The sequence below is a fragment of the Salmo trutta genome, chromosome 24, assembly GCF_901001165.1.
Source record: "Salmo trutta chromosome 24, fSalTru1.1, whole genome shotgun sequence".
NCBI classification, from domain to species: domain Eukaryota; kingdom Metazoa; phylum Chordata; class Actinopteri; order Salmoniformes; family Salmonidae; genus Salmo; species Salmo trutta.
The window spans coordinates 31,035,176-31,062,067 of NC_042980.1; the positions used below are offsets into that span (position 1 = coordinate 31,035,176).

The window sequence follows — 26,892 nt, forward strand, 5'->3', positions numbered from 1 at the left end:
TCTCATCAAGTCTGCCACTCTCCTCCCTGACTCTGTTGCCCTCTCTCTCACACTCAAGGCTCTCTTTCCTTCACTGTGTCTTTTTCTCTCCCCCGCTCTATGCTGAGGCCCAGTGAAGAAACTCCCACAGGAATGCCAGATCAAAGCCAGTCGCCATCACAAGCCAAGCATTCCACTGGGCCGGACCCACAGCCACTCCCATATATACACACATACAGTAACACACACACAGTAACACACACACACAGTAACACACACAGTAACACAAACAGTCAGGCTGAAGAGACAGGTGCCAGCTTTGTGCTTGAGAGTGTGTGTGTGTGTGTGTGTGTGTGTGTGTGTGTGTGTGTGTGTGTGTGTGTGTGTGTGTGTGTGTGTGTGTGTGTGTGTGTGTCCCTCTCTGCACTCCCTCCAGCAGCCTTGGCTTTATGACCTTCTATAAAAAGCCCTGGTCCACCAGAACTCTGAGTGAACCTGGAGAGAGAGAGGTAGAGGGAGAGAAAAAGAGTGTGAAAAGCCTCTTGGGAAGTGTTAGAGACGGGGTATTAACTCCGGTGACCAACCACTGGAGTTCATGTGTGTGAGAGATTTACCTTACTGACAACCATGCATGTATCAAATACAAAACAAAGATTTGGGGGTATATACACTGAAGCAGATTTTAGTCTGGGTACCAGTATGTTTAGCTATCATTCAACTTCTTACCACTCCATGTCACGCTAAACAGCCTGGCCTTCAATCTTCAAATATGAACATTCATTAATCAGCTTGAGTAGAAGGTTTTTGATCCAGATTCAATAACCCTTCAAGCTATAATCAAATCAAAAGGTTATGCAAATACTGGAACTCTATCACTTTTTTTCCTCCACAAAATACATTGGTATTCATTTGGTTGCTAGCAACAGTTTGTCCAGACGAAACCATTTGTTCAGACGAAACCAATCTGTCAAAAGTTGCTAGCTCATGTCAAATTTCTCTAACTAAATACATACCTCAATTCCAACCACAAAACGACTTAGCTGTTTTTAACCTATCAAAAATACAGCAACTTGACTAGCTAACAGCTAAATGTTTTTGACTTTGTTGTTATATAATTCTATACTGAACAAAAATATAAATAAAACATGCAACAATTTCAAAGATTTTGCTGAGAGTTAGTTCATATAAGGAAATCAGTAAATTAAAAAATTCATAAGGCCCTAATCTATGGATTTCACATGACTGAGCATGGGCGCAGCCAAGAGAAAATCAGAATTAGTTTTTCCCCCTACAGAAATACTCCTCCAAGTCTATATTTAACTCATCTAGGTATTTTCTGTCCAGATGACTTTTTGGCCATTGTAGATACAGTACATTGGCAGTGGACGTGTTAAGAGTACAAAGCTATGTTAAGGAGTTGGGGGGGGTTTAAGTGATACATCCTCCACTAAGTCTCGCTTGCAGCCCTGTCATGTGAAATAACACTGGAGGAATGCCCCTCACCCCCTCCCTCCCTCCTCGCTCTCCCCTGCTCTCCCCAATTCCCCCCTCTCCTGTCCGAGTTAGGACAGCCGTCCCCAAGACAGCATAACTCACTGTTTTGGAGTGTATGTGTGTCAAGGTCTCCAGTGGGTCAATGCGAGGGGCAGGCCTGAAGCCTGAGCAAGACCCCAACCCGACCTCAGGGTTAATGTCAGTGTGGAGACGCATTGTCGTACTAACGCACAGGGAGCGCGGCTCAGAGGTGACACACGCCATGGCCCAGAGGGGGAGTGCGGCGTGGACAGATGCCAAACATGCCGCGGGTTGGTTTGTGAAGGATCGAGCCAGGCTACGGCTGTCAAGCATGCAATTAAGGAACAGCCCCTTGACACACACTCACATTCAAACACAGAGACATGTCTGATACACGTGTACAGAAAGCCACACCACTTTACCTTCCCAGGAGTCTTCATAAATCTGTTCTCTGTTCCAACAATCATTCAGACAGCACCCACACTGACTAACTGCCACTTGGAACACACACACACACACGAGGGTATCTGGTATTCCAGACGGACACTCAACAAGCAGTGGGGTTTAAAGAGGCTGGCGGCCCTTGACCCCCTTGCCTGCCCCCCTTAAAGAGGCCTGGTTATTGGGCTGCTATCTGGTATGGGCAGATACAGACACAAAAGGCCTCTTTGAAAGTGATACATAACCCTGGTTGGCAGCGACGCCACCTCAGATCCATTTAAATACTGAGAGAGGCGGGAGAGAGAGAGAGGCTGCCGGTCTGAGTAGGATTAACGCGCCAATGACACACACATACGCCCACATGCACGCACGCACACACACACACACACACACACACGACTTAGAACACACCAACACAAACACAGCCAAATATGAGAGCAACAAATGAAAACATAATGGTACGACCATATATCACACCCCAAACCTTTTGCACTGAACCCAAGACCCCCGAATATTCCTATGACAAAAACAAACAAGACCAATGTTTCTGTCCAAACGACATTCGGCCCCAAACTTGCAAAGAGACGATTCCGCTCCTAGTGCCGGTTTCGTTCCTTGTTCTAGCATCTCTTCTCTTAACTCATACGGACCCAGAACTTAATTGAGTAGCTGACCAATTATGTAAGACTTAAGTTCTGGGTTAACATAGGTCCTAACCCACCAATGGGGAAACACTGCAGACTAGAGAAAGGATATGATTGGGTGGCAAGAAGTTCCAGCTGAGGACCTGATTGGCCAGGGCCAGGTATCTCTGGAACACTGAGGACATCTGAGCGTTAAGGTTCTCTCTGCGACTGAACTCCTGCAGCACCTCCATGGTCAACATGAAGATCTGATGAAGGTCATCCTCCTGAACACACACATTAGGACAAAAATACACAAAACTGTCAATGTAAGCAAACAAACATACTCCTACCAAGTCAGAGATAACATAGTGTTCACTTAGAAAGGAACAGAGGATAGAGGAGAAGGAGCAGGAGGAAGAGAAGAGGCCTGACCTGAAAAATGCGTTTGCAGCTGCCGTGGAACTCCATGTTGAGGCCGATGTTACTGGTCTTACTGGAGCTGGAGAACTCACTGATGAGGGCCGTCAGGATGGAGCAGGCCAGCGTCTGCTGCAGGTGCACAAACATACACACACAGGTCACACACACCGTCTGGTCATATTTCACATTGAGGGTAGCTGACAGAATAGCAGCCAGCTTACTACAGAGGCCTGATCTAAAAGAGAGCCAGGCCTTGAACCCCTCCCTGGCCTCCTGAAACACTACCTGGCCTCCTGAAGACACAGACTGCCATCTAGTGGAGACAGGAGAGCTCTACTACTGGGAGAGTTCATATAAGGTTGGTGAGACCAGAAATCTCAAAGGAAAAGTGGGAAACAGCATGGGCCTTTAAAGGGCAACAGCACTTCCTGATTTGGCCTTGTTTTTTATGTGCGTGTCTCGTGTGCTCACAGGTGGGAAAAGTTTGCAAAATTATTTCGCCAATAAGCTTGTGCAAACGTGGCAAAATTGATTTGACTTTGGATAGCATATCTCCGGGGCTGGTTAGGGACGGTCAATAAATTAAAATGTAAAATGACACTATTTTCCTGTTGCACACCTTTTAGTTCTGATTAAATGCTTTCAATATTTGTATATGAATTTCTACAATTTATAGTTGGTTTGAGGTTAAGTCATTGAAATTTGGAGCTATTAGAATTTTAACGTATTGTCCTATGTACATTATGTAATTTACTGATGGTCCCCAACCTAGCCCCATAGGTATATCCAAAGTCCATCCGAATTGACCATGGGCATTACGATTGGGTTGCACTAGCTGCACTCCGAATTCATGATTACTTGTGTGCTGCCAGCATGTGGACAGGATTGAAACAAACCCAACCTTCATTTACGTTTTGATGCAGTCTCACAAAACTGTTTTGGACAAGACTGACTTTATGATCAAAATGATCCTATTTACACTTTGAAGTCAATTTTGACAGTAGAATAAATGTGTGACTCACAGATGCCACATTGGGCATTTTCTAAATGAGAATATGGATTTTAGGGGCAGTTGCTCTTTAAAGCCAGAAGTACAGTGAAAATCTACTATCGGATTTGAGGGAGTGGACTTGTTCACCACACACACAAAGTATTCAGACCCCTTGACTTTTTCAACATATTGATACAAGCTTGGCACACCTGTATTTGGGGAGTTTCTCCCATTCTGCTCTGCAGATCCTCTCAAGTTCTGTCAGGTTGGCTATTTTCAGGTCTCTCCAGAGATGTTCCATCGGGCTCAAGTCCGGGCTCTGGCTGGGCCACTCAAGGACATTGAGACTTCTCCCAAAGCCACTCCTGCGTTGTCTTGGCTGTGTGCTTATGGTCATTGTCCTGTTGGAAGGTGAACCTTTGCCACAGTCTGAGGTCCTGAGTGCTCTGGAGCAGGTTTTCATCAAGGATCTCTGCACTTTGCTCCATTCATCTTTCCCTCGATCCTTACTAGTCTCCCCGTCCCTGCCACTGAAAAACATCCCCACAGCATGATGCTGCCACCACGCTTCCCCTGAAGGGATGGTGCCAGGTTTCCTCAAGACGTGACGCTTGGCTTTCAGGCCAAAGAGTTCAATCTTGGTTTCATCAGACCAAAGAATCTTGCTTCTCATCGTCTGAGAGTCCTTTATGTGCCTTTTGGCAAACTCCATGTGGGCTGTCATGTGCCTTTTACTGAGGAGTGGCTTTCGTCTCGCCACTCTACCATAAAGGCCTGATTGGTGGAGTGCTGCAGAGATGATTGTCCATCTGGAATGGTTTTCCCATCTCCACAGAGGATTTCTGGAGCTCTGTCAGAGTGACCAATTAGGTTCTTGGTCACCTCCCTGACCAAGGCGCTTCTCCCCCGATTGCTCAGTTCGGCCGGGCAGACAGCTGTAGGAAAAGTCTTGGAGGCCACTGTGTTCTTGGGGACCTTCAATGCTGCAGACATTTCTTGGTACCCTTCCTCAGATCTGTGCCTCGACACAATCCTGTCTTGGAGCTCTACGGACAATTCCTTCGACCTCATGGCTTGGTTTTTGCTCTGACATGCACTGTCAACTGTGGGACCTTACATAGACAGGTGTGTGCCTTTCCAAATCATGTCCAATCACTTGAATTTACCACTGGTGTACTCCAATGAAGTTGTAGAAACATCTGAAGGATGATCAATGGAAACAGGAGCTCAATTCGAATCTCATAGCAAAGGGTCTGAATACTTAAGTAAATAAGCTATCAGTTTAAAAAAAAAAATTGTTTTTAAATTTGCAAAAATATCTAAAAATCTGTTTTTGCTTTGTCATTATGGGGTATTATGTGTATATGGATTAAATTAAACACTTCATCAATTTTAGAATAAGGCTGTAATGAAACAAAATGTGGAGGGAAGGGGGTCTGAATACTTTCCGAATGCACATGGACATCTACTTTGTGCATGACACAAGTAATATTTTACAGACAGATTATTTCACTTATAATTCACACAATTCCAGTGGGTCAGAAGTTTACACACACTAAATTGACTGTGCCTTTAAACAGCTTGGAAAATTCCAGAAAATGATTGTAAAGAGAAGCTTTAGAAGCTTCTGATAGGCTAATTGACATCATTGGAGACATCATTGGAGTCAATTGGAGGTGTACCTTGTGGATGTATTTCAAGGCCTACCTTCAAACTCAGTGCCTCTTTGCTTGACATCATGGGAAAATCAGAAGAAATCAGCCAAGATCCCAGGAAAAAAAATTGTAGACCTCCACAAGTCTGGTTCGTCCTTGGGAACAATTTCCAAACGCCTGAAGGTACCATGTTCATCTGTACAAACAATAGTACGCAAATATAAACATCATGGGACCACGCAGCAGTCATACCGCTCAGGAAGGAGACGAGTTCTTTGGTGTGAGAAGTGCAAATCAATCCCAGAACAGTAAAGGACCTTGTGAAGATGCTGGAGGAAACAGGTACAAAGTATCTATATCCACAGTAAATCGAGTCCTATATCGACCTAACCTGAAAGGCCGCTCAGCATGGAAGAAGCCACTGCTCCAAAACCGCCATAAAAAAAGCCAAACTACGGTTTGCATCTGCACATGGGGACAAAGATTGTACTTTTTGGAGAAATGTCCTCTGGTCTGATGAAACAAAAATAGAACTCTTTGGCCATAATGACCATTGTTATGTTTGGAGGAAAAAAAGGGGATGCTTGCAAGCCGAAGAACACCAACCCAACCGTGAAGCATGGGGGTGGCAGCATCATGTGGTGGGGGTGCTTTGCTGCAGGAGAGACTGGTGCACTTCACAAAACAGATGGCATCATGAGGAGGAAAATGATATGGATATATTGAAGCAACATTTCATCAGTCAAGAAGTTAAAGGTTGGTCGCAAATGGGTCTACCAAATGGACAATGACCCCAAACATACTTCCAAAGTTGTGGCAAAATGGCTCAAGGACAACAAAGTCAAGGTATTGGAGTGGCCATCAAAAAGCCCTGACCTCAATCCTATAAAATAAATTGTGGGCAGAACTGAAAAGGTGTGTGCAAGCAAGGAGGCCTACAAACCTGACTCAGTTACACCAGCTCTGTCAGGAGGAATGGGCCAAAATTCACCCAACTTATTGTGGGAAGCTTGTGGAAGGCTACCCGAAACATTTGACCCAATTTAAAGGCAATGCTACCAAATACTAATTGAGTGTATGTAAACTTCTGACCCACTGGGAATGTGATGAAAGAAATAAAAGCTGAAATAAATCAATCATTCTCTCCACTATTATTCTGACATTTCACATTCTTCAAATAAAGTTGTGATCCTAACTGACCTAAGACAGGGAATTTTTACTAGGATTAAAATGTCAGGAATAGTGAAAACTGAGTTTAAATGTATTTGGCTAAGGTGTATGTAAACTTCCGACTTCAACTATAGGTAGAGTCCAGTGATTGTGCATAGAGCCATTGCAAATAAAAAGCGTGTCAATGCAAATAGTCAGGGCTGCCAATTGATTAACTGTTCAGCAGTCTTATGGCTTGGGTGTGGAAGCTGTTCAGGAGCCATTTGGTCCCCAGACTTCGCGCTCCGGTACCGCTTGCCGTGTGATAGTAGAGAAAACAGCCTATGATTTGGGTGGCTGGAGTCTTTGACACTCTTTAGGGCCTTCCGCTGACATCGCCTGGTATAGAGGTCCTGGATAGCAGGGAGCTCGACCTGTATGCACTACCTTCCGTAATGCCTTACAGTTGGATGCCCAGCAGTTACCATAGCATGCGGTGATGCAGCCAGTCAAGATGCTCTCAATGATGTAGCTGTATCACTTTTTGAGGATCTGTGGGCCCATGCCAAATCTTTTCAGTCTCCTGAGGGGGATGAGGCATTGTTGTGCCCCCTTCACAATTGTGCTGGTATGTTTGGAACATGATAGGTCCTTGGTGATGTGGACACAGAGGAAGTTGAAGCTCTCAACCCTCTCCTCTACAGCCCCGTTGATGTGAATGAGGGCATGCTCGGCCCTCCATTTCCTGTAGTCCACGATCAGCTACTTTGTCTGGCTAATGTTGAGGGAGAGGTTGTTGTTCTGGCACCACACTGCCAGGTCTCTTACCTCCCTATAGGCTGTCTCATCTTTGTCTGTGATCAGGCCTACCATCGTCATGTCTTTGGAAAGCTTGATGGTGATGGAGTTGTGTGTTACCACACAGTCATGGGTGAACAGGGAGTACAGGAGGGGACTAAGCACGCACCCCTGAGGGGCCCCCGTGTTTAAGGTCAGCGTTGCGGATGTGTTGTTGCCTACTCTCACCACTTGGGGGCAGCCCGTCAGGAAGTCCAGGATACAGTTGCAGAGGGAGGTGTTCAGTCAGTGTTCTTAGCTTACAGTTCCAGGGTCCCAAGTAACATTGTGCTGAATCGCCATGTCTTTGTTATTGTCAAAGGAAGTTTGAGCTTAAATGTGAAGTACAATAGGCTGTCGTCTGTAATTATTCTAGGAAGGCATTTACATGCAGAAACACGGTCAATTAAAATAAAATGTTACAATACAAAAGTAAATTATTGAAAATTTGTTGTGGACATGAGAGTAATAGGAGTATTATCTTTTATTTGGATGCCAATGTGGCCCTTTATCTACTTCCCCAGAGTCAGATGAACTCGTGGATACCATTTTTATGTCTCTGTGTCACATATGTATTTTCGCGAGCCAATGCTAACTAGCGTTAATGCAATGACTGGAAATCTATGGGTATCTGCTAGCATTGCCAAAAGCCCTAAGTATCCATTTAATGTACTCATTTCTTAAGTATTATCCACAACACGTGATATTGAGATGGATCTTGAAAACAAATTGTTTAGTGCCCTCCACTAATATTGGCACCCTTGCTAAATATGAGCAAAACGGGCTGTGAATTTTTTTTCTTTGCTGCTAATTCTCTAGGTCTTTCATTCAAAATATTCACAAAAATCAAACCTTTATTTGAAGTAAAATTGAAAAAAATACACGTGAAATAAATATTTTTCTCCGAAACATGTGCCACAATTATTGGCACCCCTAGAAATTTTTATGAGGAAAATCTAACTGAAGTACAGTGGGGGGAAAAAGTATTTGATCCCCTGCTGATTTTGTACGTTTGCCGACTGACAAAGAAAGGATCAGTCTATAATTTTAATGGTAGGTTTATTTGAACAATGAGAGACAGAGTAACAACAAAAATATCCAGAAAAATGCATTTGACAAAAATGTTATCAATTGAATTGCATTTTAATGAGGGAAATAAGTATTTGATCCCCTCTCAATCAAAAAGATTTCTGGCTCCCAGGTGTCTTTTATACAGGTAACGAGCTGAGATTAGGAGTGCTCCTAACCGCAACGTGTTACCTGTAAAAAAGACACCTGTCCACAGAAGCAATCAATCAATCAGATTCCAAACTCTCCACCATGGCCAAGACCAAAGAGCTCTCGAAGGATGTCAGGGACAAGATTGTAGACCTACACAAGGCTGGAGAGAAGGTGACAACATTTGGTGCGATTATTCGCAAATGGAAGAAACACAAAAGAACTGTCAATCTCCCTCGGCCTGGGGCTCCATGCAAGATCTCACCTCGTGGAGTCGCAATGATCATGAGAACGGTGAGGAATCAGCCCAGAACTACACGGGAGGATCTTGTCAGTGATCTCAAGGCAGCTGGGACCATAGTCACCAAGAAAACAATTGGTAACACACTACGCCGTGAAGGACTGAAATCCTGCAGCGCCTGCAAGGTCCCCCTGCTCAAGAATACATATACAGGCCCGTCTGAAGTCTGCCAATGAACATCTGAATGATTCAGAGGACAACTGGTGAAAGTGTTGTGGTCAGATGAGACCAAAATGGAGCTCTTTGACATCAACTCAACTCGCCGTGTTTGGAGGAGGAGGAATGCTGCCTATGACCCCAAGAACACTATCTCCACCATTAAACATGGAGGTGGAAACATTATGCATTGGGGGTGTTTTTCTGCTAAGGGGACAGGACAAATTCACCGCATCAAAGGGACGATGGACGGGGCCATGTACTGTCAAACCTTGGGAGAAAACCTCCTTCCCTCAGCCAGGGCATTGAAAATGGGTCGTGGATGGGTATTCCAGCATGACAATGACCCAAAACACACAGCCAAGGCAACAAAGGAGTGGCTCAAGAAGAAGCACATTAAGGTCCTGGAGTGGCCTAGCCAGTCTCCAGACCTTAACCCCATAGAAAATGTGTGGAGGGAGCTGAAGGTTCGAGTTGCCAAAAGTCAGCCTCAAAATCTTAATGACTTGGAGACGATCTGCAAAGAGGAGTGGGACAAAATCCCTCCTGAGATGTGTGCAAACCTGGTGACCAACTACAAGAAATGTATGACCTCTGTGATCGCCAACAAGGGTTTTGCCACCAAGTACTAAGTCATGTTTTGCAGAGGGGTCAAATTCTTATTTCCCTCATTAAAATGCAAATCATTTTATAACATTTTTGACATGCGTTTATCTGGATTTTTTTGTTGTTATTCTGTCTCTCACTGTTCAAATAAACCTACTATTAAAATTAGACTGATCATTTCTTTGTAAGTGGGCAAACGTACAAAATCAGCAGGGGATCAAATACGTTTTTCCCCCCACTGTATATTCCCATTCATATTTTAAGTTAAGGTCACCTGAGTGATCAGGAACACTTAAGTGTTAAGCCATGACTTCCTGTTTCACTGGGGTATAAATATGAGGTGACACACAGGCCAAGTTCCCATAGTCATCCATGACTTTGGAAAGTCATCCATGTCTTTCCCATAGTCATCCATGACTTTGGAAAGTCATCCATGTCTTTCCCATAGTCATCCATGACTATGGGAAAGACCCAAGAACACAGTAATGTGCGACAAAAAGAGGACGTCTGTCTTTATTGACACCACCGTGAGGAAGACGGTTAGAGTGGCCCAAAAATTTCCAAGGATCACAGCTGGAGAATTGCAGACGTCAGTTGGGTCTTGGGGTCAGAAAGTCTCCAAAACTCTGATCAGACACCACCTACATAACCACAAGTTGTTTGGGAGGGTTGCCATATAAAAGCCTTTGCTGTCATCAAACAACAAACTCAAGCGCCTACAGTTTGCCAAACGTTACTGGAACTTTCAATAGGACCGGGTTCTATGGTCAGATGAGACCAAAATAGAGCATTTATGGAGAAAAAACCCCACCAGAGGTGGGTTTGGCGTAGACCGAAAGATAGCCATAAAGAAAAGTACCTCATCCCCCACTGAAGTATGGTGGTGGATCTTTGATGTTGTGGGGCTGTTAGGACACATGGCATCATGGACTCCAACTACCAGCAGATATTAAATCAAAACCTGACTGCCTCTGCTAGGAAGCTTAAACTGGGCCATGGTTGGATCTTCCAGCAGGACAATGCTCTAAAGCACACCTCAAAACCAACACAAAAATGGTTCACTGACCACAGAATCATGGTTTTGCCATGGCCGTCAAAGTCCCCTGACCTAAACCATATAGAAAACATGTGGGATGAGCTGAAGAGTGGGCCTCGGACAACTGTGGACCTCGGAATGTGAAGGATCTAGAGAGATTCTGTATGGAGGAATGGTCTCAGATTCCTTGCCATGTGTTCTCCAACCTCATTATGCATTATAGGAGAAGACTCATAGCTGTTATCTTGGCAAAGGGAGGTTGCACAAAGTATTGAATGAAGGGGTGCCAATAATTGTGGCACACATTTGAGAAAAATACTTGTTTTTTGATGAGAATGTATTTTGTCTTTCAACTATTTTACTTTAATTAAAAGGTTTGATTTTTGTGAATATTTTGAATTAAAAGACCAAGAGGATAAATATTTTTTTTAAATCACAGTTTTGCTCATATTGGGAATATACTTCAGTTAGATTTTACTCATAACAATTTCTAGGGGTGCCAATAATTGGGGCACATGTTTCGGAGAAAAATATTTATTTCACATGTATTTTTTCCCCAATAATTTTACTTCAAATAAAGGTTTGATTTTTGTGAATATTTTGAATGAGTATAAACAGCAGACATTTTTTTCACAGCCCGTTTTGCTCATATTTACTTAGGGTGCCAATATTAGTGGAGGGCAATATACATAAACAGCTACAATAAAAATAGTATTGGCCAAACCTCATGCTTCTTAGTGGGCATGTATTAACAAGACATAAAAAACTAAACAAAACAATAAATCCCTCATGTTCCTTTCACCTCCTCCCCTTTGATGTTTCCTGAATGAATCTGTCCTGTACTTAATGCAGGTTATTGGGACAGACAGACAGAACCAGTCAAAAGTTTGGACACACCGACTCATTCAAGGGATTTCCTTTTTAATAAAATGTGCAAAAAAAAATTATTAAAAACTTTTGATTTGTCATAATAGGGTTGAGTGTAGATTGAGGGTGAAAAAAACAATTTAATCAATTTTAGAATAAGGCTGTAATGTAGCAAAATGTGGAAAAGTCAAGGGCTCCTAATACTTTCCGAACGTAGTGTATAGGTAGGGGTAAAGTGACTAGGAGCAGCATATGTGGTGTGTGTGGCATCAGTATGCATATGTGTGTGGGAGTATGTACTGTGTGTTGGGCTGCCAGTGTACAGTGCCTTCAAAAAGTATTCACACCCCTTGACTTTTTCCACATTGTTACATTACAGCCGTATTCTAAAATGGATTAAAATTGTTTTTTTCCCCTTCATCAATCTACACTCAACCCCATTACGACAAAACAAAAATAGTTGAAATGTATTTTTTGCATATTTTATTATAACATTTTTACATAACTTATTACAATTTATTACGTTTATTAAATCACATTTACATAAGTATTCATCCGGAATTTAAAATGGATTACACACACACACACACACACACACACACACACACAACCCCATAATGTCAAAGTAGAATTATGGTTTTTCAAAATTTTACAAATTAATAAAAAATGTAAAGCTGAACTGTCTTGAGTCAATAAGTAGTCAACCCCTTTGTTATGGCAAGAATAAATACATTCAGGTGTAAAAATGTGCTTAACTCACAAAATAAGTTGCATGGACTTACTGTGTGCAATAAGTGTTTAACATAATTTTTTTATGACCTCCTCATCTCTGTAACCCACACATACAGATAATTTTAAGGTCCCTCAGTCGAGCAGTGAATTTCAAACACAGATTCAACCACAAAGACCAGGGAGGTTTCCCAATGCCTCGCAAAGGGCAACTATTGGTAGACGGGTAAAAATACAAAAAGGAGGCATTGAATATTCCTTTGAGCAAGTTATTAATTACACTTTGGATGGTTTATCAATAAACACAATCAATACAAAAATAGGCATCTTCCTTAACTCAGTTGCCGGAGAGGAAGGAAACCGCTCAGGGATTTCATCATGAGGCCAATGGTGACTTTTAAACAGTTAGAGTTTAATGGCTGTGATAGGAGAAAACTGAGGATGGATCAACAACATTGTAGTTACTCCACAATACTAACCTAAATGACAGAGTGAAAAAAAGGAAGCATGTACAGAATAAAAATATTCCACAACATCCTGTTTGCAATAAGGTACTAAAGTAAAAATTCAACGAAAAAAATGTGGCAAAGAAATTAACTTCATGTCCTGAATACAAAGTGTAATGTTTGGGGCAAATCCAACACAACACATCACTGAGTATCACTCTTCATATTTTCAGTTTTCTAGGATAATAATAAGCAGAATAGAGATAAGTACAGGCAAAATCCTTGAGGAAAACCTGGTTCAGTTTGCTTTCCAATAGGCACTGGGAGACAAATTCACCTTTTAGCAGGACAATATCCTAAAACACAAGGCCAAATATACACTGGAATTGCTTACCAAGACAGTGAACATTCCTGAGTGGCCAAGTTAAAGTTTTTACTTAAATCTACTTGAAAAGCTATGGCAAGACCTGAAAATGCTTGTCTAGAAATGATCAACAACCAATTTCACAGAGCTTGAAGAATTTTGAAAAGAATTATGGGCAAATGTTGTACAATCCAAGTGTGGAAAGCTCTTAGAGACTTACCCAGAAAGACTCACAGCTGTAGTCGCTGCCAAAGGTGCTTCTACAAAGTATTGACTCAGGGGAGTGAATACTTATGTAAAATAGATATTTCTGCATTTAAGGTTTCAATAAATTAGCCAACATTTCTAAAAACATGTTTTCACTTTGTTATTATAAGGCATTGTGTGTATGAGTGAGAATTATTTTTATTTTAATCCATTTCAATTCAGGCTGTAACAACAAAATAGGAATAAGTCAATGGGTATGCATACTGTAATTGTTCAACAAAGAGCTGGAAATAATAATTGAAAGGTGCATAATTGAGGGCTTCGCGCATATAAACTGTCTTGTTTACAAACTCGGCAATTGCCCATGTTTCTTCAACATTCATTTAAAGTGGAACTGACAGCGATTTAGCAACATTAAATCGTATTCAAATCGTATTCAAATTTCAATTATTATTTCCAGTTGTCTTTGCTGTCTTTGTATCTAAAATAATTGTGTAGTTTAGAGTAATTATCGAGGTTAGCTAGCCAGCTATTTTCGTCGCCGCGCCACCGTTCTCCTACCTAGTCAACAACTGCTAGCTAGCTAGTCAACTTCTACCGACTAGCAGCACTGTAGAAACTAATACATTACAACGGAACGATCTGATTAGTGTAGTGTTAGCTAGCTACATAGTTGTCTTTGCTGTCTTTGTATCTAAGATAATTGTGTAGTTTAGAGTAATTATCGAGGTTACCTAGCCAGCTACACTTTTAAACAAAGTCAACAACGCAGCCACTGCTAGCTAGCCTACTTCACCAGCCAGTAGTACTGTATCATTTTAATCATTTTAGTCAATAAGATTTTTGCAACGTAAGCTTAACTTTCTGAACATTCGAGACGTGTAGTCCACTTGTCATTTCAATCTCCTTTGCATTAGCGTAGCCTCTTCTGTAGCCTGTCAACTATGTGTCTGTCTATCCCTGTTCTCTCCTCTCTGCACAGGCCATACAAACGCTTCACACCGCGTGGCCGCTGCCACTCTAACCTGGTGGTCCCAGCGCACACGACCCACGTGGAGTTCCAGGTCTCCGGCAGCCTCTGGAACTGCCGATCTGCGGCCAACAAGGCAGAGTTCATCTCAGCCTATGCTTCCCTCCAGTCCCTGACGGAAACATGGATTACCACAGATAACACTGCTACTCCTACTGCTCTCTCCTCGTCTGCCCACGTGTTCTCGCACACCCCGAGAGCTTCTGGTCAGCGGGGTGGTGGCACTGGGATCCTCATCTCTCCCAAGTGGACATTCTCTCTTTCTCCCCTGACCCAACTGTCAATCTCCCTCGGCCTGGGGCTCCATGCAAGATCTCACCTCGTGGAGTTGCAATGATCATGAGAACGGTGAGGAATCAGCCCAGAACTACACGGGAGGATCTTGTCAGTGATCTCAAGGCAGCTGGGACCATAGTCACCAAGAAAACAATTGGTAACACACTACGCCGTGAAGGACTGAAATCCTGCAGCACCCGCAAGGTCCCCCTGCTCAAGAAAGCACATATACATGCCCGTCTGAAGTTTGCCAATGAACATCTGAATGATTCAGAGGACAACTGCGTGAAAGTGTTGTGGTCAGATGAGACCAAAATGGAGCTCTTTGGCATCAACTCAACTCACCGTGTTTGGAGGAGGAATGCTGCCTATGACCCCAAGAACACCGTCAAACATGGAGGTGGAAACATTATGCTTTGGGGGTGTTTTTCTGCTAAGGGGACAGGACAACTTCACTGCATCAAAGGGACGATGGACGGGGCCATGTACCGTCAAATCTTGGGTGAGAACCTCCTTCCCTCAGCCAGGGCATTGAAAATGGGTCGTGGATGGGTATTCCAGCATGACAATGACCCAAAACACACGGCCAAGGCAACAGAGGAGTGGCTCAAGAAGAAGCACATTAAGGTCCTGGAGTGGCTTAGCCAGTCTCCAGACCTTAATCCCATAGAAAATCTGTGGAGGGAGCTGAAGGTTCGAGTTGCCAAACGTCAGCCTCGAAACCTTAATGACTTGGAGAAGATCTGCAAAGAGGAGTGGGACAAAATCCCTCCTGAGATGTGTGCGAACCTGGTGGCCAACTACAAGAAACGTCTGACCTCTGTGATTGCCAACAAGGCTTTTGCCACCAAGTACTAAATCATGTTTTGCAGAGGGGTCAAATACTTATTTCCCTCATTAAAATGCAAATCAATTTATAAAATTTTTGACATGCGTTTTTCTGGATATTTTTGTTGTTATTCTGTCTCTCACTGTTCAAATAAACCTACCATTAAAATTATAGACTGATCATTTCTTTGTCAGTGGGCAAACATACAAAATCAGCAGGTGATCAAATACTTTTTCCCCCTCACTGTAGTAAGGCATTTGTGAAAATTCTATAATAATATAGAGTGGGAAACCAGCCTTGCGTTTGAACAATTAAGACACTGCAGTAAATAAAACCTAATTAAAACATCTGTCTTGTCCAGGACCGGAGTCTACGCAGACCGTTGTGGCATAGCCAATCAGAGCTACAGTAGGCCTATATACACACAATTCATATATTTGTATATAGGCCTACATACAAATAATATAGGCAAAAAAGTTATATTTGTATATAGGCTTTCTGCCACATGGGCCTGCCATCATTCACTATGACCTGGATGGTGTTTACAGGCAGTGGCAACAGCGCAAATTTAGATAATTCGAACACAAAATACACCTGAATGGATTCCTGCAAATATGTAAATGCCAAAAGAGTCCTCTAACATTTGGGAACTTCACAGTCATATTGATCAAACAACCATGAAATGGTAGGCTATCCCTCCCTCAGCTGCCTATGCACATCAACAAGATCAACAACCTGTATTAGGCAGAGCAAGAGGAGCTAAAAATTTAATGAGGGAACGTTAGATAAACACTCTCAAACTTTTTCAGCTAGTTGGCCTTCAAAATTGTACTGATAAACAATGGGGAATAGTAACCTGCTCATCCTTCTGCAGTTTGTCTGCCAATGCATGCTTGTCCCAACCCAAGCTTTGACAACTGAATGGAAACTTGCTTTCCCGCCCATTTGATTGATGCCAAATACACTGCTCAAAAAAATAAAGGGAACACTTAAACAACACAATGTAACTCCAAGTCAATCACACTTCTGTGAAATCAAACTGTCCACTTAGGAAGCAACACTGATTGACAATAAATTTCACATGCTGTTGTGCAAATGGAATAGACAACAGGTGGAAATTATAGGCAATTAGCAAGACACCCCCAATAAAGGAGTGGTTCTGCAGGTGGGGACCACAGACCACTTCTCAGTTCCTATGCTTCCTGGCTGATGTTTTGGTCACTTTTGAATGCTGGCGGTGCTTTCACTCTAGTGGTAGCATGAGACGGAGTCTACAACACACACAAGTGGCTCAGGTAGTGCAGCTCATCCAGGATGGCATATCAATGCGAGCTGAGGCAAGAAGGTTTGCTGTGTCTGTCAGCGTAGTGTCCAGAGCATGGATGCGCTACCAGGAGACAGGCCAGTACATCAGGAGACGTGGAGGAGGCCGTAGGAGGGCAACAACCCAGCAGCAGGACTGCTACCTCCGCCTTTGTGCAAGGAGGAGCAGGAGAAGCACTGCCAGAGCCCTGCAAAATGACCTCCAGCAGGCCACAAATGTGCATGCGTCTGCTCAAACGGTCAGAAACAGACTCCATGAGGGTGGTATTATGGCCCGACGTCCACAGGTGGGGGTTGTGCTTACAGCCCAACACCGTGCAGGACGTTTGGCATTTGCCAGAGAACATCAAGATTGGCAAATTCGCCACTGGCGCCCTGTGCTCTTCACAGATGAAAGCAGGTTCACACTGAGCACGTGACAGACGTGACAGAGTCTGGAGACGCCGTGGAGAACGTTCTGCTGCCTGCAACATCCTCCAGCATGACCGGTTTGGCGGTGGGTCAGTTATGGTGTGGGGTGACATTTCTTTGGGGGGCCTCCATGTGCTCGCCAGAGGTAGCCTGACTGCCATTAGGTACTGAGATGAGATCCTCAGACCCCTTGTGAGACCATATGCTGGTGCGGTTGGCCCTGGGTTCCTCCTAATGCAAGACCATGCTAGACCTCATGTGGCTGGAGTGTGTCAGCAGTATCTGCAAGAGGAAGGCATTGATGCTATGGACTGGCCTGCCCGTTCCCCAGACCTGAATCCAATTGAGCACATCTGGGACATCATGTCTCGCTCCATCCACCAACGCCACGTTGCACCACAGACTGTCCAGGAGTTGGCGGATGCTTTAGTCCAGGTCTGGGAGGAGATCCCTCAGGAGACCATCCGCCACCTCATCAGGAGCATGCCCAGGCGTTGTAGGGAGGTCAAACAGGCACGTGGAGGCCACACACCCTACTGAGCCTCATTTTGACTTGTTTTAAGGACATTACATCAAAGTTGGATCAGCCTGTAGTGTGGTTTTCCACTTTAATTTTGAGTGTGACTCCAAATCCAGACCTCCATGGGTTGATAAATTGGATTTCCATTGATTATTTTTGTGTGATTTTGTTATCAGCACATTCAACTATGTAAAGAAAAAAGTATTTAATAAGATTATTTCTTTCATTCAGATCTAGGATGTGTTGTTTAAGTGTTCCCTTTATTTTTTTGAGCAGTATACATTGGATTGACAAGTTCAGCAAAGCAAAGCGATTCATATTTCTTGCTAGCAAACCAAATGACACCTGCAATTCTAGCTGTAGCCACGAAAAATGATATGGGGGGGGGGGATCTTTCACTCCAACCGCCTCTCAGCATTTTGTAGTATTCTGTCCATAAATCCAGGACACTACATTTAGTATGATATGTTATGATATGTATTCATTTGTGGATGTCCATCACCCATTTCATATGATGTTATGAATTACAATTCGGATTATACGTTAGGAATTTGCAAAGCGTTCAATATGTTACAATTTTGCTAACCTTAGCTAGGCTAGGGGTTAGCGGTTTGGGTTAAGGTTAGGGGAAGAGTTAGCTAACATGCTAAGTAGTTGCAAACTAGCTAAAAAGTAGTCAATAATTTAAAAGTTGCTAATTAGCTAAAATGCTCAAGTCTGTGATGAGATTCAAACTCGCAACATTTGGGTTGCTAAACATTCGCGTTATATGCCCACCCATCCACCCCAACCAACCACCCTACTTTTGTTTTAGCCTTAGGTAACCATCTGTCTTATGTAACCATACCAAACATAACATATCATACTCATTTGAGTGTCCCAGATTTACATTTACGTCAAGTCTATGAGACCAGGCTGGCCATTCACCCACTCCTCCAATGACATGACATCCTCCCGGCTGCTAGCTAGCTAAAGTTAGGCTCCGTGTTTTTAACTTGCTAAATAAATAGCTAGCTACATATATAGATACGCTAGCCCAGAGGTGTCAAACAATCAGTGCACGGGCCATATTGAAAAAACACAACAAATTTGAGTGCCAGCCATAGCCTATTTGTTTTGTTTATACATTAAAAAAAGCATAACTGGCCATTGTTTTATTAGAAAATAATATATGTCCCTTTACAAAATGGCCACTGGTAAATGCTGTATAACATTTTAACATATTAAAACAGAAATAATATTTGTCCAGTCTTTGCTGCTATGCTTGCATATGTGCATAATATGCTGCTACCCTAATCAAAAAGTATTTAATAACTCCAAATAACAAAAACGGAGCTATAGGTTGATTTTACATTTCAACGGTTTTCATTTTTTTGCACTGCATGGATCACCGGTGCCGTTGAATGCAGAATTGCTGTATGATGCACTTAAAATGTATTGTAGTTGAGTAGCCAGCCTAGGCTACTGCTCAAATGTTGCTGTAATAGGCCTACATGTTTCTCCTTTGCATGGTGTTTTGTTGCAGGTTTTTGGGGGGGGTTAGTCATTGTCAAGCTTTACAAACCGAAGCTAGACCAACATTTTAGTAGCCTAGCTAGGAATGTGGAATGTGTCTGTACACGTTCCCTCCGCTGCTCGCCTGCTCGCTGTAAACAGGACACACAAAAGCAACACAATTGAAGTTGAATTCACCGATGCGAGCGCAGGCTGTAATTTCATAAAGTAGATGACTCAACTGTTGACTGACTCATTTATACTCGCTTGTGTGTCCTATTCGGCCCACGGGCCTTGACAGATGTGCGCTAGCCTATTAGCCACGTGACTTGTGATCATCTTGCTAGTTTGATTGTATTGACATTCCCAGCCTTAGTTACAGTCATCCATTTTGAACTGAAACATTGCATCCCGAATGGGTGGAAGCAGTTAATGTAAACGACCAGCTGTGATTTACAACCTGAAATCAATATTTTTTGGGACTGCTAATTCATGCAATGGTGAATTATATTAATCATGCATTGAACTGCATCCATCTATTCTGCCAACAATGCCTTACTGTATGTCATGGAATGTTGAGTCAAATAGAACCTATTTTTAAAACCTTTTAAAGTTGTTTTTGTAGCATAAAGTGGGATTTAAAAATGTTTTTTTTACTGATAGTCTGTTTCATATCTGCTAATTCCACTAACTAATTCTTTACCATTATTTATTGTACTTTCTATGGGAGAATAAAAATATAATCAACACAAGATGATATCATGTTGCCCACATTAATAACACATTTTCAATTAATATATACATTTCCCCGTTATCGTGCGTTAATTCGGGCAAAAGTAAAATCCATTTTAAAAAAGGGAGAGAGAGCAACAAAAATAAAAGTACTGTGTGTTTACAATTTCAGCATCTTTTTTTACATGTGGGCCATTTAAATTCTTCCCACCCACTCAGGTCTTTGTAGCCTATTAGCTGGGGAGCAATTATTTAAAAAAATAATCGTCCAGCTCATAAAAATCATAATGTAGTCTTGTTCACTTGTCAGTTCATTACTTAAAGAAATAGCTTATGGCTATAGCCTACCAATTAATGGGTTGTCATTTAGACTCAATAGCCAACCGTCATTAAAGTGTTATTCATTTAGACAGCTCGCTTGAGTGGTGCTGTGATTGTCTTTTCAATAGTGTGTGAGTGAAGGCATTAACAACACATGCCTTTATTTTTTTGTGTTTTGGTGTGGTGGGGTGTAATAGTCCATCATTTTCCTAATTTCAGTCGCCTAAACAGTTCAATAGTCCAGTGGCCTATCTGTCATACATTGTCTGTTGGGAGGCTGTCCTGTAGTCTATACAGTGGTAAGGGTAGGCAACAACATCTGCCACACTGATCCTCAACACTGGGGCCTCTCAGGGGTACGTGCTTAGTCCCCTCCGTAACTCCCTGTTCGCCCACGACTCCAACACCATCATTAAGTTTGCTGACGACAACAGTGGTAGGCCTGATCACCGACAACGATGAGACGGCCTATAGGGAGCAGGTCAGAGACCTGGCAGTGTGGTGGCAGGACAACAACCTCTCCTTCAATGTTGGCAAGACAAAGGAGCTGATCGTGGACTACAGGAAAAGGCAGGCCGAACAGGCCCCCATTAACATCAACGAGGTTGAAGTGGAGCGGGTCGAGAGTTAAGTTCCTTGGTCTCCACATCACTAATGAACTACCATGGTCCAAACACACCAAGACAGTTGTAAAGAGAGCACGACAACACCCTTTCCCCCTCAGGAGACTCACAAGCATTTCGCTACACTCGCATTAACATCTGCTAACCATGTGCATGTGACCAAAAAAAATTGATTTTAGGATATGGCATGGGTCCCCAGAAAGTTCTACAGCTGCACAATCGAGAGCATCCTGACCGGTTGCATCACCGCCTGGTATGGCAACTGCTCAGTATCTGACCGCAAGGCGCTACAGAGGGTAACGTGTACGGCCCAGTACATCACTGGGGCCAAACTTCCTGACATCCAGGACCTATATACTAAGCGGTGTCAGAGGAAGGCCCCAAAAAAATTGCCAAAGATTCCAGTCACCCAAGTCATAAACTGTTCTCTCTGCTACTACACGGCAAGCAGTACCGGAGCGCCAAGTTTAGGACCAAAAGGCTCCTTAACAGCTTCTACCCCCAAGCCATAAGACTGCTGAACAACTAATGAAATGGCCATCTGGACTATTTACATTGCTGCCACTCGCTGTTTATTATCTATGCATAGTCACTTTATAAATTACCTCGACTAACCTGTACCCTCGCACATTGACTCGGTACCCCCTGTATATAGCCACATTATTGTTATGTAATTTTCTTGTGTTACTTTTGATTTATTTACTTAAGTTTATTTATTTTTTTATTTTTTTTACTATTTCTTGAACTGCATTGTTGGTTAAGGGCTTGTAAGTAAGCATTTCATGGTAAGGTCTACACTTGTTGTTCTCGGCGCATGTGACAAATAACATTTGATTTGAGTTCATTCATTGACATTTCCACCGTTCTCCTTGTCCAGGTTACCCAGGAATCGAGTAGCTTGTTTTGCTAATTTCAGTGTGATGTTTCTTTTCTTCCATTTGACCCATAGTTGTGCGGGGTACACCAGAAGGAAAGTGATTTGTTTTTCCCATTTGCTGCGTTTGCTGCTCGTGTCCCCTCTCGGCCCGCCTGTTAGATGTGCTTGTTCGATTGTGGGAGCCCATGTGAAGTTCTCCTGGCCCAGTAGTTGTGGTTTTACCTTTTCCAGGAATTTTTCCATTCCGGTTGTTCCACAGCTTTCTGGGAAATTTACGAAACTAAGATTTAAACAACGACTGAAGTCCTCCATCCCGTTTAATCTTTCAGTAAGCCTCGTAATGATGTATTTTTGTTAATCCACGGTTTTCTGGAGCTTTCTTGTGCGATTTTCTCCAGGGTTAACCTGATTTTCGTCTCCTCCGTGTTTGCCCAGTCCAGTCATAACAGTTTAGATTTTTTAGACTCCGGATATTTTCTTAATCTGCTTAGACAGTTTGTCATTGGCAGTGCAAATTTCTGTTAGTATTGCCTCAACTCACTTTAGTCGAGTCGTCAGCTACTTGGTCCATGGTTGTGTTGTTTAGCTGTTTGTCTCTATTTCTCTATATAGTATTTTCCATAACATGCAGTTACCAACATAACGTTTCAGTTATTTCTTGACTTTAGAGTTGAGTTCTTTCCAATTTAAGAGGCATATTTTAGTAAAGAAATGGAATGCCAAACGGATAACCTTCAACTGACTACCTCACGGTCACCATACCGGAAATTATATTTTCTATGTTTGACATATTACGTGATAGGACTTTGATAATCATAGTGGAGTCAAGAATACATGTCTCGCTTGCGTCGGGGATGAGTTTACGAATCAGGCCTGTGTTTCTTACCACTGTGGGGTTGCCGCTGCTGATGAGCTGGCTGACTTCGTGGAAGATGCCTTTACAGTTGATGGACTTGTCCAGAGAACCTCTCTTTACTATGACGGCTACAGCCAGCAGGATCTGCTCCCGGACATACTTCTGCAGACTGGGGGAGAGAGAGAGGAGACTGCATGAGGTGAGATTGCGACATACTTGAGAATCGAATGAATGCTGCCTCTACACTGACTCATACACCCCCCCCCCCCCCCCCTTACACACACACACGCCTACTTGGGTCTCTGTAAGACGTAGGTGAGGAGGAATGTTCGGAGCGACTCGATGCTGGCCTTCTCCAGCAGGATCCACTCCCGTACCACCGCCTCCATGACAGCTGTGGCCGCCTGGAACAGCACATAGTCCACCTTACTGGTCTCTGTGAAGGGAAAGATTAATCACAGAGAGACTGAATTTCAGGTCTCTGGAGGGAAAGACAAATTAATCACAGAGAGACTGAATTACAGGTCTCTGGAGGGAAAGACAAATTAATCACAGAGAGACTGAATTACAGGTCTCTGGAGGGAAAGACAAATTAATCACAGAGAGACTGAATTACAGGTCTCTGTGGAGGGAGAGACATGAATCACAGTGACAGAGACAGAATTATAGGTCTCTGTGGAGGGAGAGACAAATTAATCAGAGACAGACAGAATTACAGGTCTCTGTGGAGGGAGAGAAATTAATCACAGAGACAGAGACAGAATTACAGGTCGCTGTGAAGGGAGAGATTAATCACAGAGAGACAGAATTACAGGTCTCTGGACACACATGCACATAGCACACACACAGTATCACATGTATCTGTGGGAAAACACAGCACACTCAAACATAAGTTAATGAGTTCACAAAACAAAAAACAGTGAAACTACTAACCAATCTCAGGAGATACAGCAGATTACACAAACACTAAGTAACACACAAACAAACAAACATTGAGTGTTTTGAAGCATTTGTATAGTGATTCTTACCTAAGATGTGCTTGCAGACAGCGAAGGGTGATTTAGACTTCCTGAAGGAGAGGAATATGTGCTCTGCATGCTGCCTCTGTTCTGCATTGACCATGGACGGCGGTGCCTAAAACACACACACACACACACAATTAGTGTACAGTCAATTATTACACCATATCTAAACTACGTACAATAAGTCTCACACACACCACTTTAAATTATTCCCACAGATGGACAGCTATGCATACACAAGCAGTCAGCCAAGGAGTGTGGCTATAATTCAGCTCTGCAGGAAAATCACATTCCAGGTAAAGCCTAATTGCAGTAAAAGCAGCTCTCTGACTCAGCAGCCAGCAGGAGAAAAATACCCTTTATCTGTCCTGACCACAGGCACGACAGGGCCTTCCTTCCCCCAACCCATGCCCAACCCTTCCCCCTACCACACACACACACACACACACACACACACACACACACACACACACACACACACACACACACTTGTTTAGGAAGTCCATTTTAACCCATTATAACCTGGACGGTGTTATAAGGGAATAGTCGAGCGCACCTTAAAGGTGCATAAGGGTACTGGAGTTTCAATACACTTCTTCATTAACTCATGTCTAATAAACATCAGCCTATTTCTGGAGAGCAGAAACATAACAAAACACTATTAGTGAGGTCTGATTATAATAGTAGTAATAAATAAATACGTATCGAATATAACTAACTTGGCCAAATAGTTATGATTTCTTCGAATGAGAGGGAATCAAGGTAACGGGCACGAGCTCCCAGAGCCCTTCCGTCACCATGCATGGGGGTGGGTATACTTTGTGGAACGTTCCATCAGGAATCTGTTCCAAAAACTTCCTAAAGTACAATGTTGCCAACAAACGCATACAAAGTAGCACGATCAATTCACCTAACGTTAGCTAACTAGCTGCCGAATAGGCATCAACTCACCACGTAGCTTATTCTTAATGTTTGTCCATAGGCTACCAGAGAAATGTTTCGGAATAAACGTGATGAAGTGAAAACTTAATGAAACAGCCCACTCCCTACCCAGTATCTTATTCGGCCGCTATACAACTTTGTATGCGTTGTTTGTTAGCACCCTTGTTATTCACGTTTTTGGAACAGATTCCTGTTGGAACGTTCCACAAATTATACCCACACCCAAGCATGGTGCTTGACCAAGTGTATGATCCAAGAACTTTTAGCCAACACATGGTTAGCTAATTGTTTCCAATATATGACTTTTATATTTTACTAAAACTGGGCTTTATGATTTATTCAGGGAGTTGAGACGGCGCCCTACTTGACTGATGCATCACGTTGGCCACAGGTCGAGGGTAAAGTCAGTAACTACTAGCTATGGAACATGGTGAATCAACAGTGTCTAACGACGCCGTGCAATGGGAATGCTCACCGAACTGTCTATTGTGGAAGAAATACAACTACATATTGTATAAAACTAACTAAACAAGTGTGTGGGTCCCTGTAAACATGTGTGTTCTACTAGTTAAGTTTTTAGGAAAAAAATGTCACAAGACACTGTCACATATCGCTAGTGGCTTTTGGGGGATGATGGCTATCCTGGATTTTTTGCGGGATGGAGACATCACTGCGCCACGCATCGCGATCCTTTCTCAGAGAAATAACTGTGCCCGCTAAATCGCTCCCCGTCTCATAACTCTCAGTAAAACCCAGAACAAAGCACATACCAAAAAACACCCAAAAATGACATTATATTTCTCACCATTAAAACTTTGGCAGCGCTTTCCAGCTGTGAAATCACTTCTGGTGAACCGACCGCCGCCATCATGGTCCCTCTTCAATGACGCGCCATGCGCTGCATTGTGGGATTAAGCGGTACTCGGAGCCAATGAGTTCATGCACAGACACTCTTGTCAGGGTGTTTTAGGATGGTGCGTGACTCTTTGGAGGTTATGTAATCGAAATAGATAGCCATAAAATATTGAGCGTAAGGGTCTTCGTTTTTACAAGCCAAGGACGCTTGCAAACGTGATATGCTGTGATACTTACATTTTTAGTGACTATTCCTACCACCATAGATCTCACCAAAAAACTTAACACAAATCATTTGAATCCTCATCTCAAAATGTCTGATTGAAAGCTTTTTACTCAACTTTTGACTAGAAAATTATTTGTACAATTTTGATAAACGTGGTAACTATAAATACTAAACTATACCCCATTAGGCCTATTTATTAAGAATGTATAAATTACTTACCAGAGATCTATGTTACTACCGTTACCTTATCATAAATTATAGGTCCTCTGGGTTTATGATCAATTATTGGATGATTGTGTTACATGTGATTTTATAGATTCAAATTATGATGTAAATTATTTTAATGAGATATGTAAGTTATTAGAAAATATGTGGCCACGTTTTTTACAACTATGTGACAGCAATAGGCTTATGTCCAAATACCACGTATTTTGAACTATGTGACAGTTATAAGCCTATGTCCAAAATGGAGTGTGCATGTCCTAATCTGAGCCCGCAACATCTGTTGCCATTCGATTTCAGCCTGTTATCTGTTGTATGACTTCTGATTGTTCTATCTGATTGTTTCCTTGTGTAAGATAAGTATTTGATACCTCATAGTGGCTAAATATATATTTTTGACATTGTAATCAATTCGTACATAATTATTGTTGGTGATAACTAGTTCTCCCTGAATATAATGCCTGTGTGGCGAAGGACAGGCTGTGTGCTGGACTTCCTCTGCTGGTAAAAAGTTGCAATTACGTTTATCAGAATTTTTATCCATCTACCATACATAAACCTTTTTCAACCAAGATGAATAACCTGCATATATTTAAGTTGTAATCAACACCCATTTGAATATTTGACTGTATTGCTCATCTTACCATTGATTAAATGGAAACCATGTTTCATTAAAAAATATTGCTCAACCTTTATAACACCTTCTGAGAGGTAGCCCACACAATGAAATTACAAAATTACAACTATTACCAAACCCCTTTCTAGGTGTTCTCTGTGTGAAAATATCTTG

General features: G+C 42.6%; 1 protein-coding gene across 2 annotated transcripts in view; it reads right to left on the reverse strand.

Annotated features, from left to right (window-relative positions):
- The window catches only part of xpo4 (exportin 4), a 43,655-nt gene extending 17,968 nt beyond the window's left edge, over nucleotides 1–25,687 (reverse strand). For both annotated transcript variants that reach the window (XM_029711826.1, XM_029711825.1), the window contains exons 1-6: nucleotides 25,605–25,687; nucleotides 23,864–23,969; nucleotides 23,130–23,271; nucleotides 22,866–23,004; nucleotides 2,994–3,110; nucleotides 2,692–2,845 (exon numbers count right to left, since the gene is read on the reverse strand). In XM_029711826.1, coding sequence (XP_029567686.1) covers nucleotides 2,692–2,845; nucleotides 2,994–3,110; nucleotides 22,866–23,004; nucleotides 23,130–23,271; nucleotides 23,864–23,969; nucleotides 25,605–25,670 — 724 coding nt within the window. In that variant the 5' untranslated portion in view covers nucleotides 25,671–25,687. The remainder of the gene's footprint in view (nucleotides 1–2,691; nucleotides 2,846–2,993; nucleotides 3,111–22,865; nucleotides 23,005–23,129; nucleotides 23,272–23,863; nucleotides 23,970–25,604) is intronic.
- Between the last annotated feature and the right edge of the window lie 1,205 nt (nucleotides 25,688–26,892).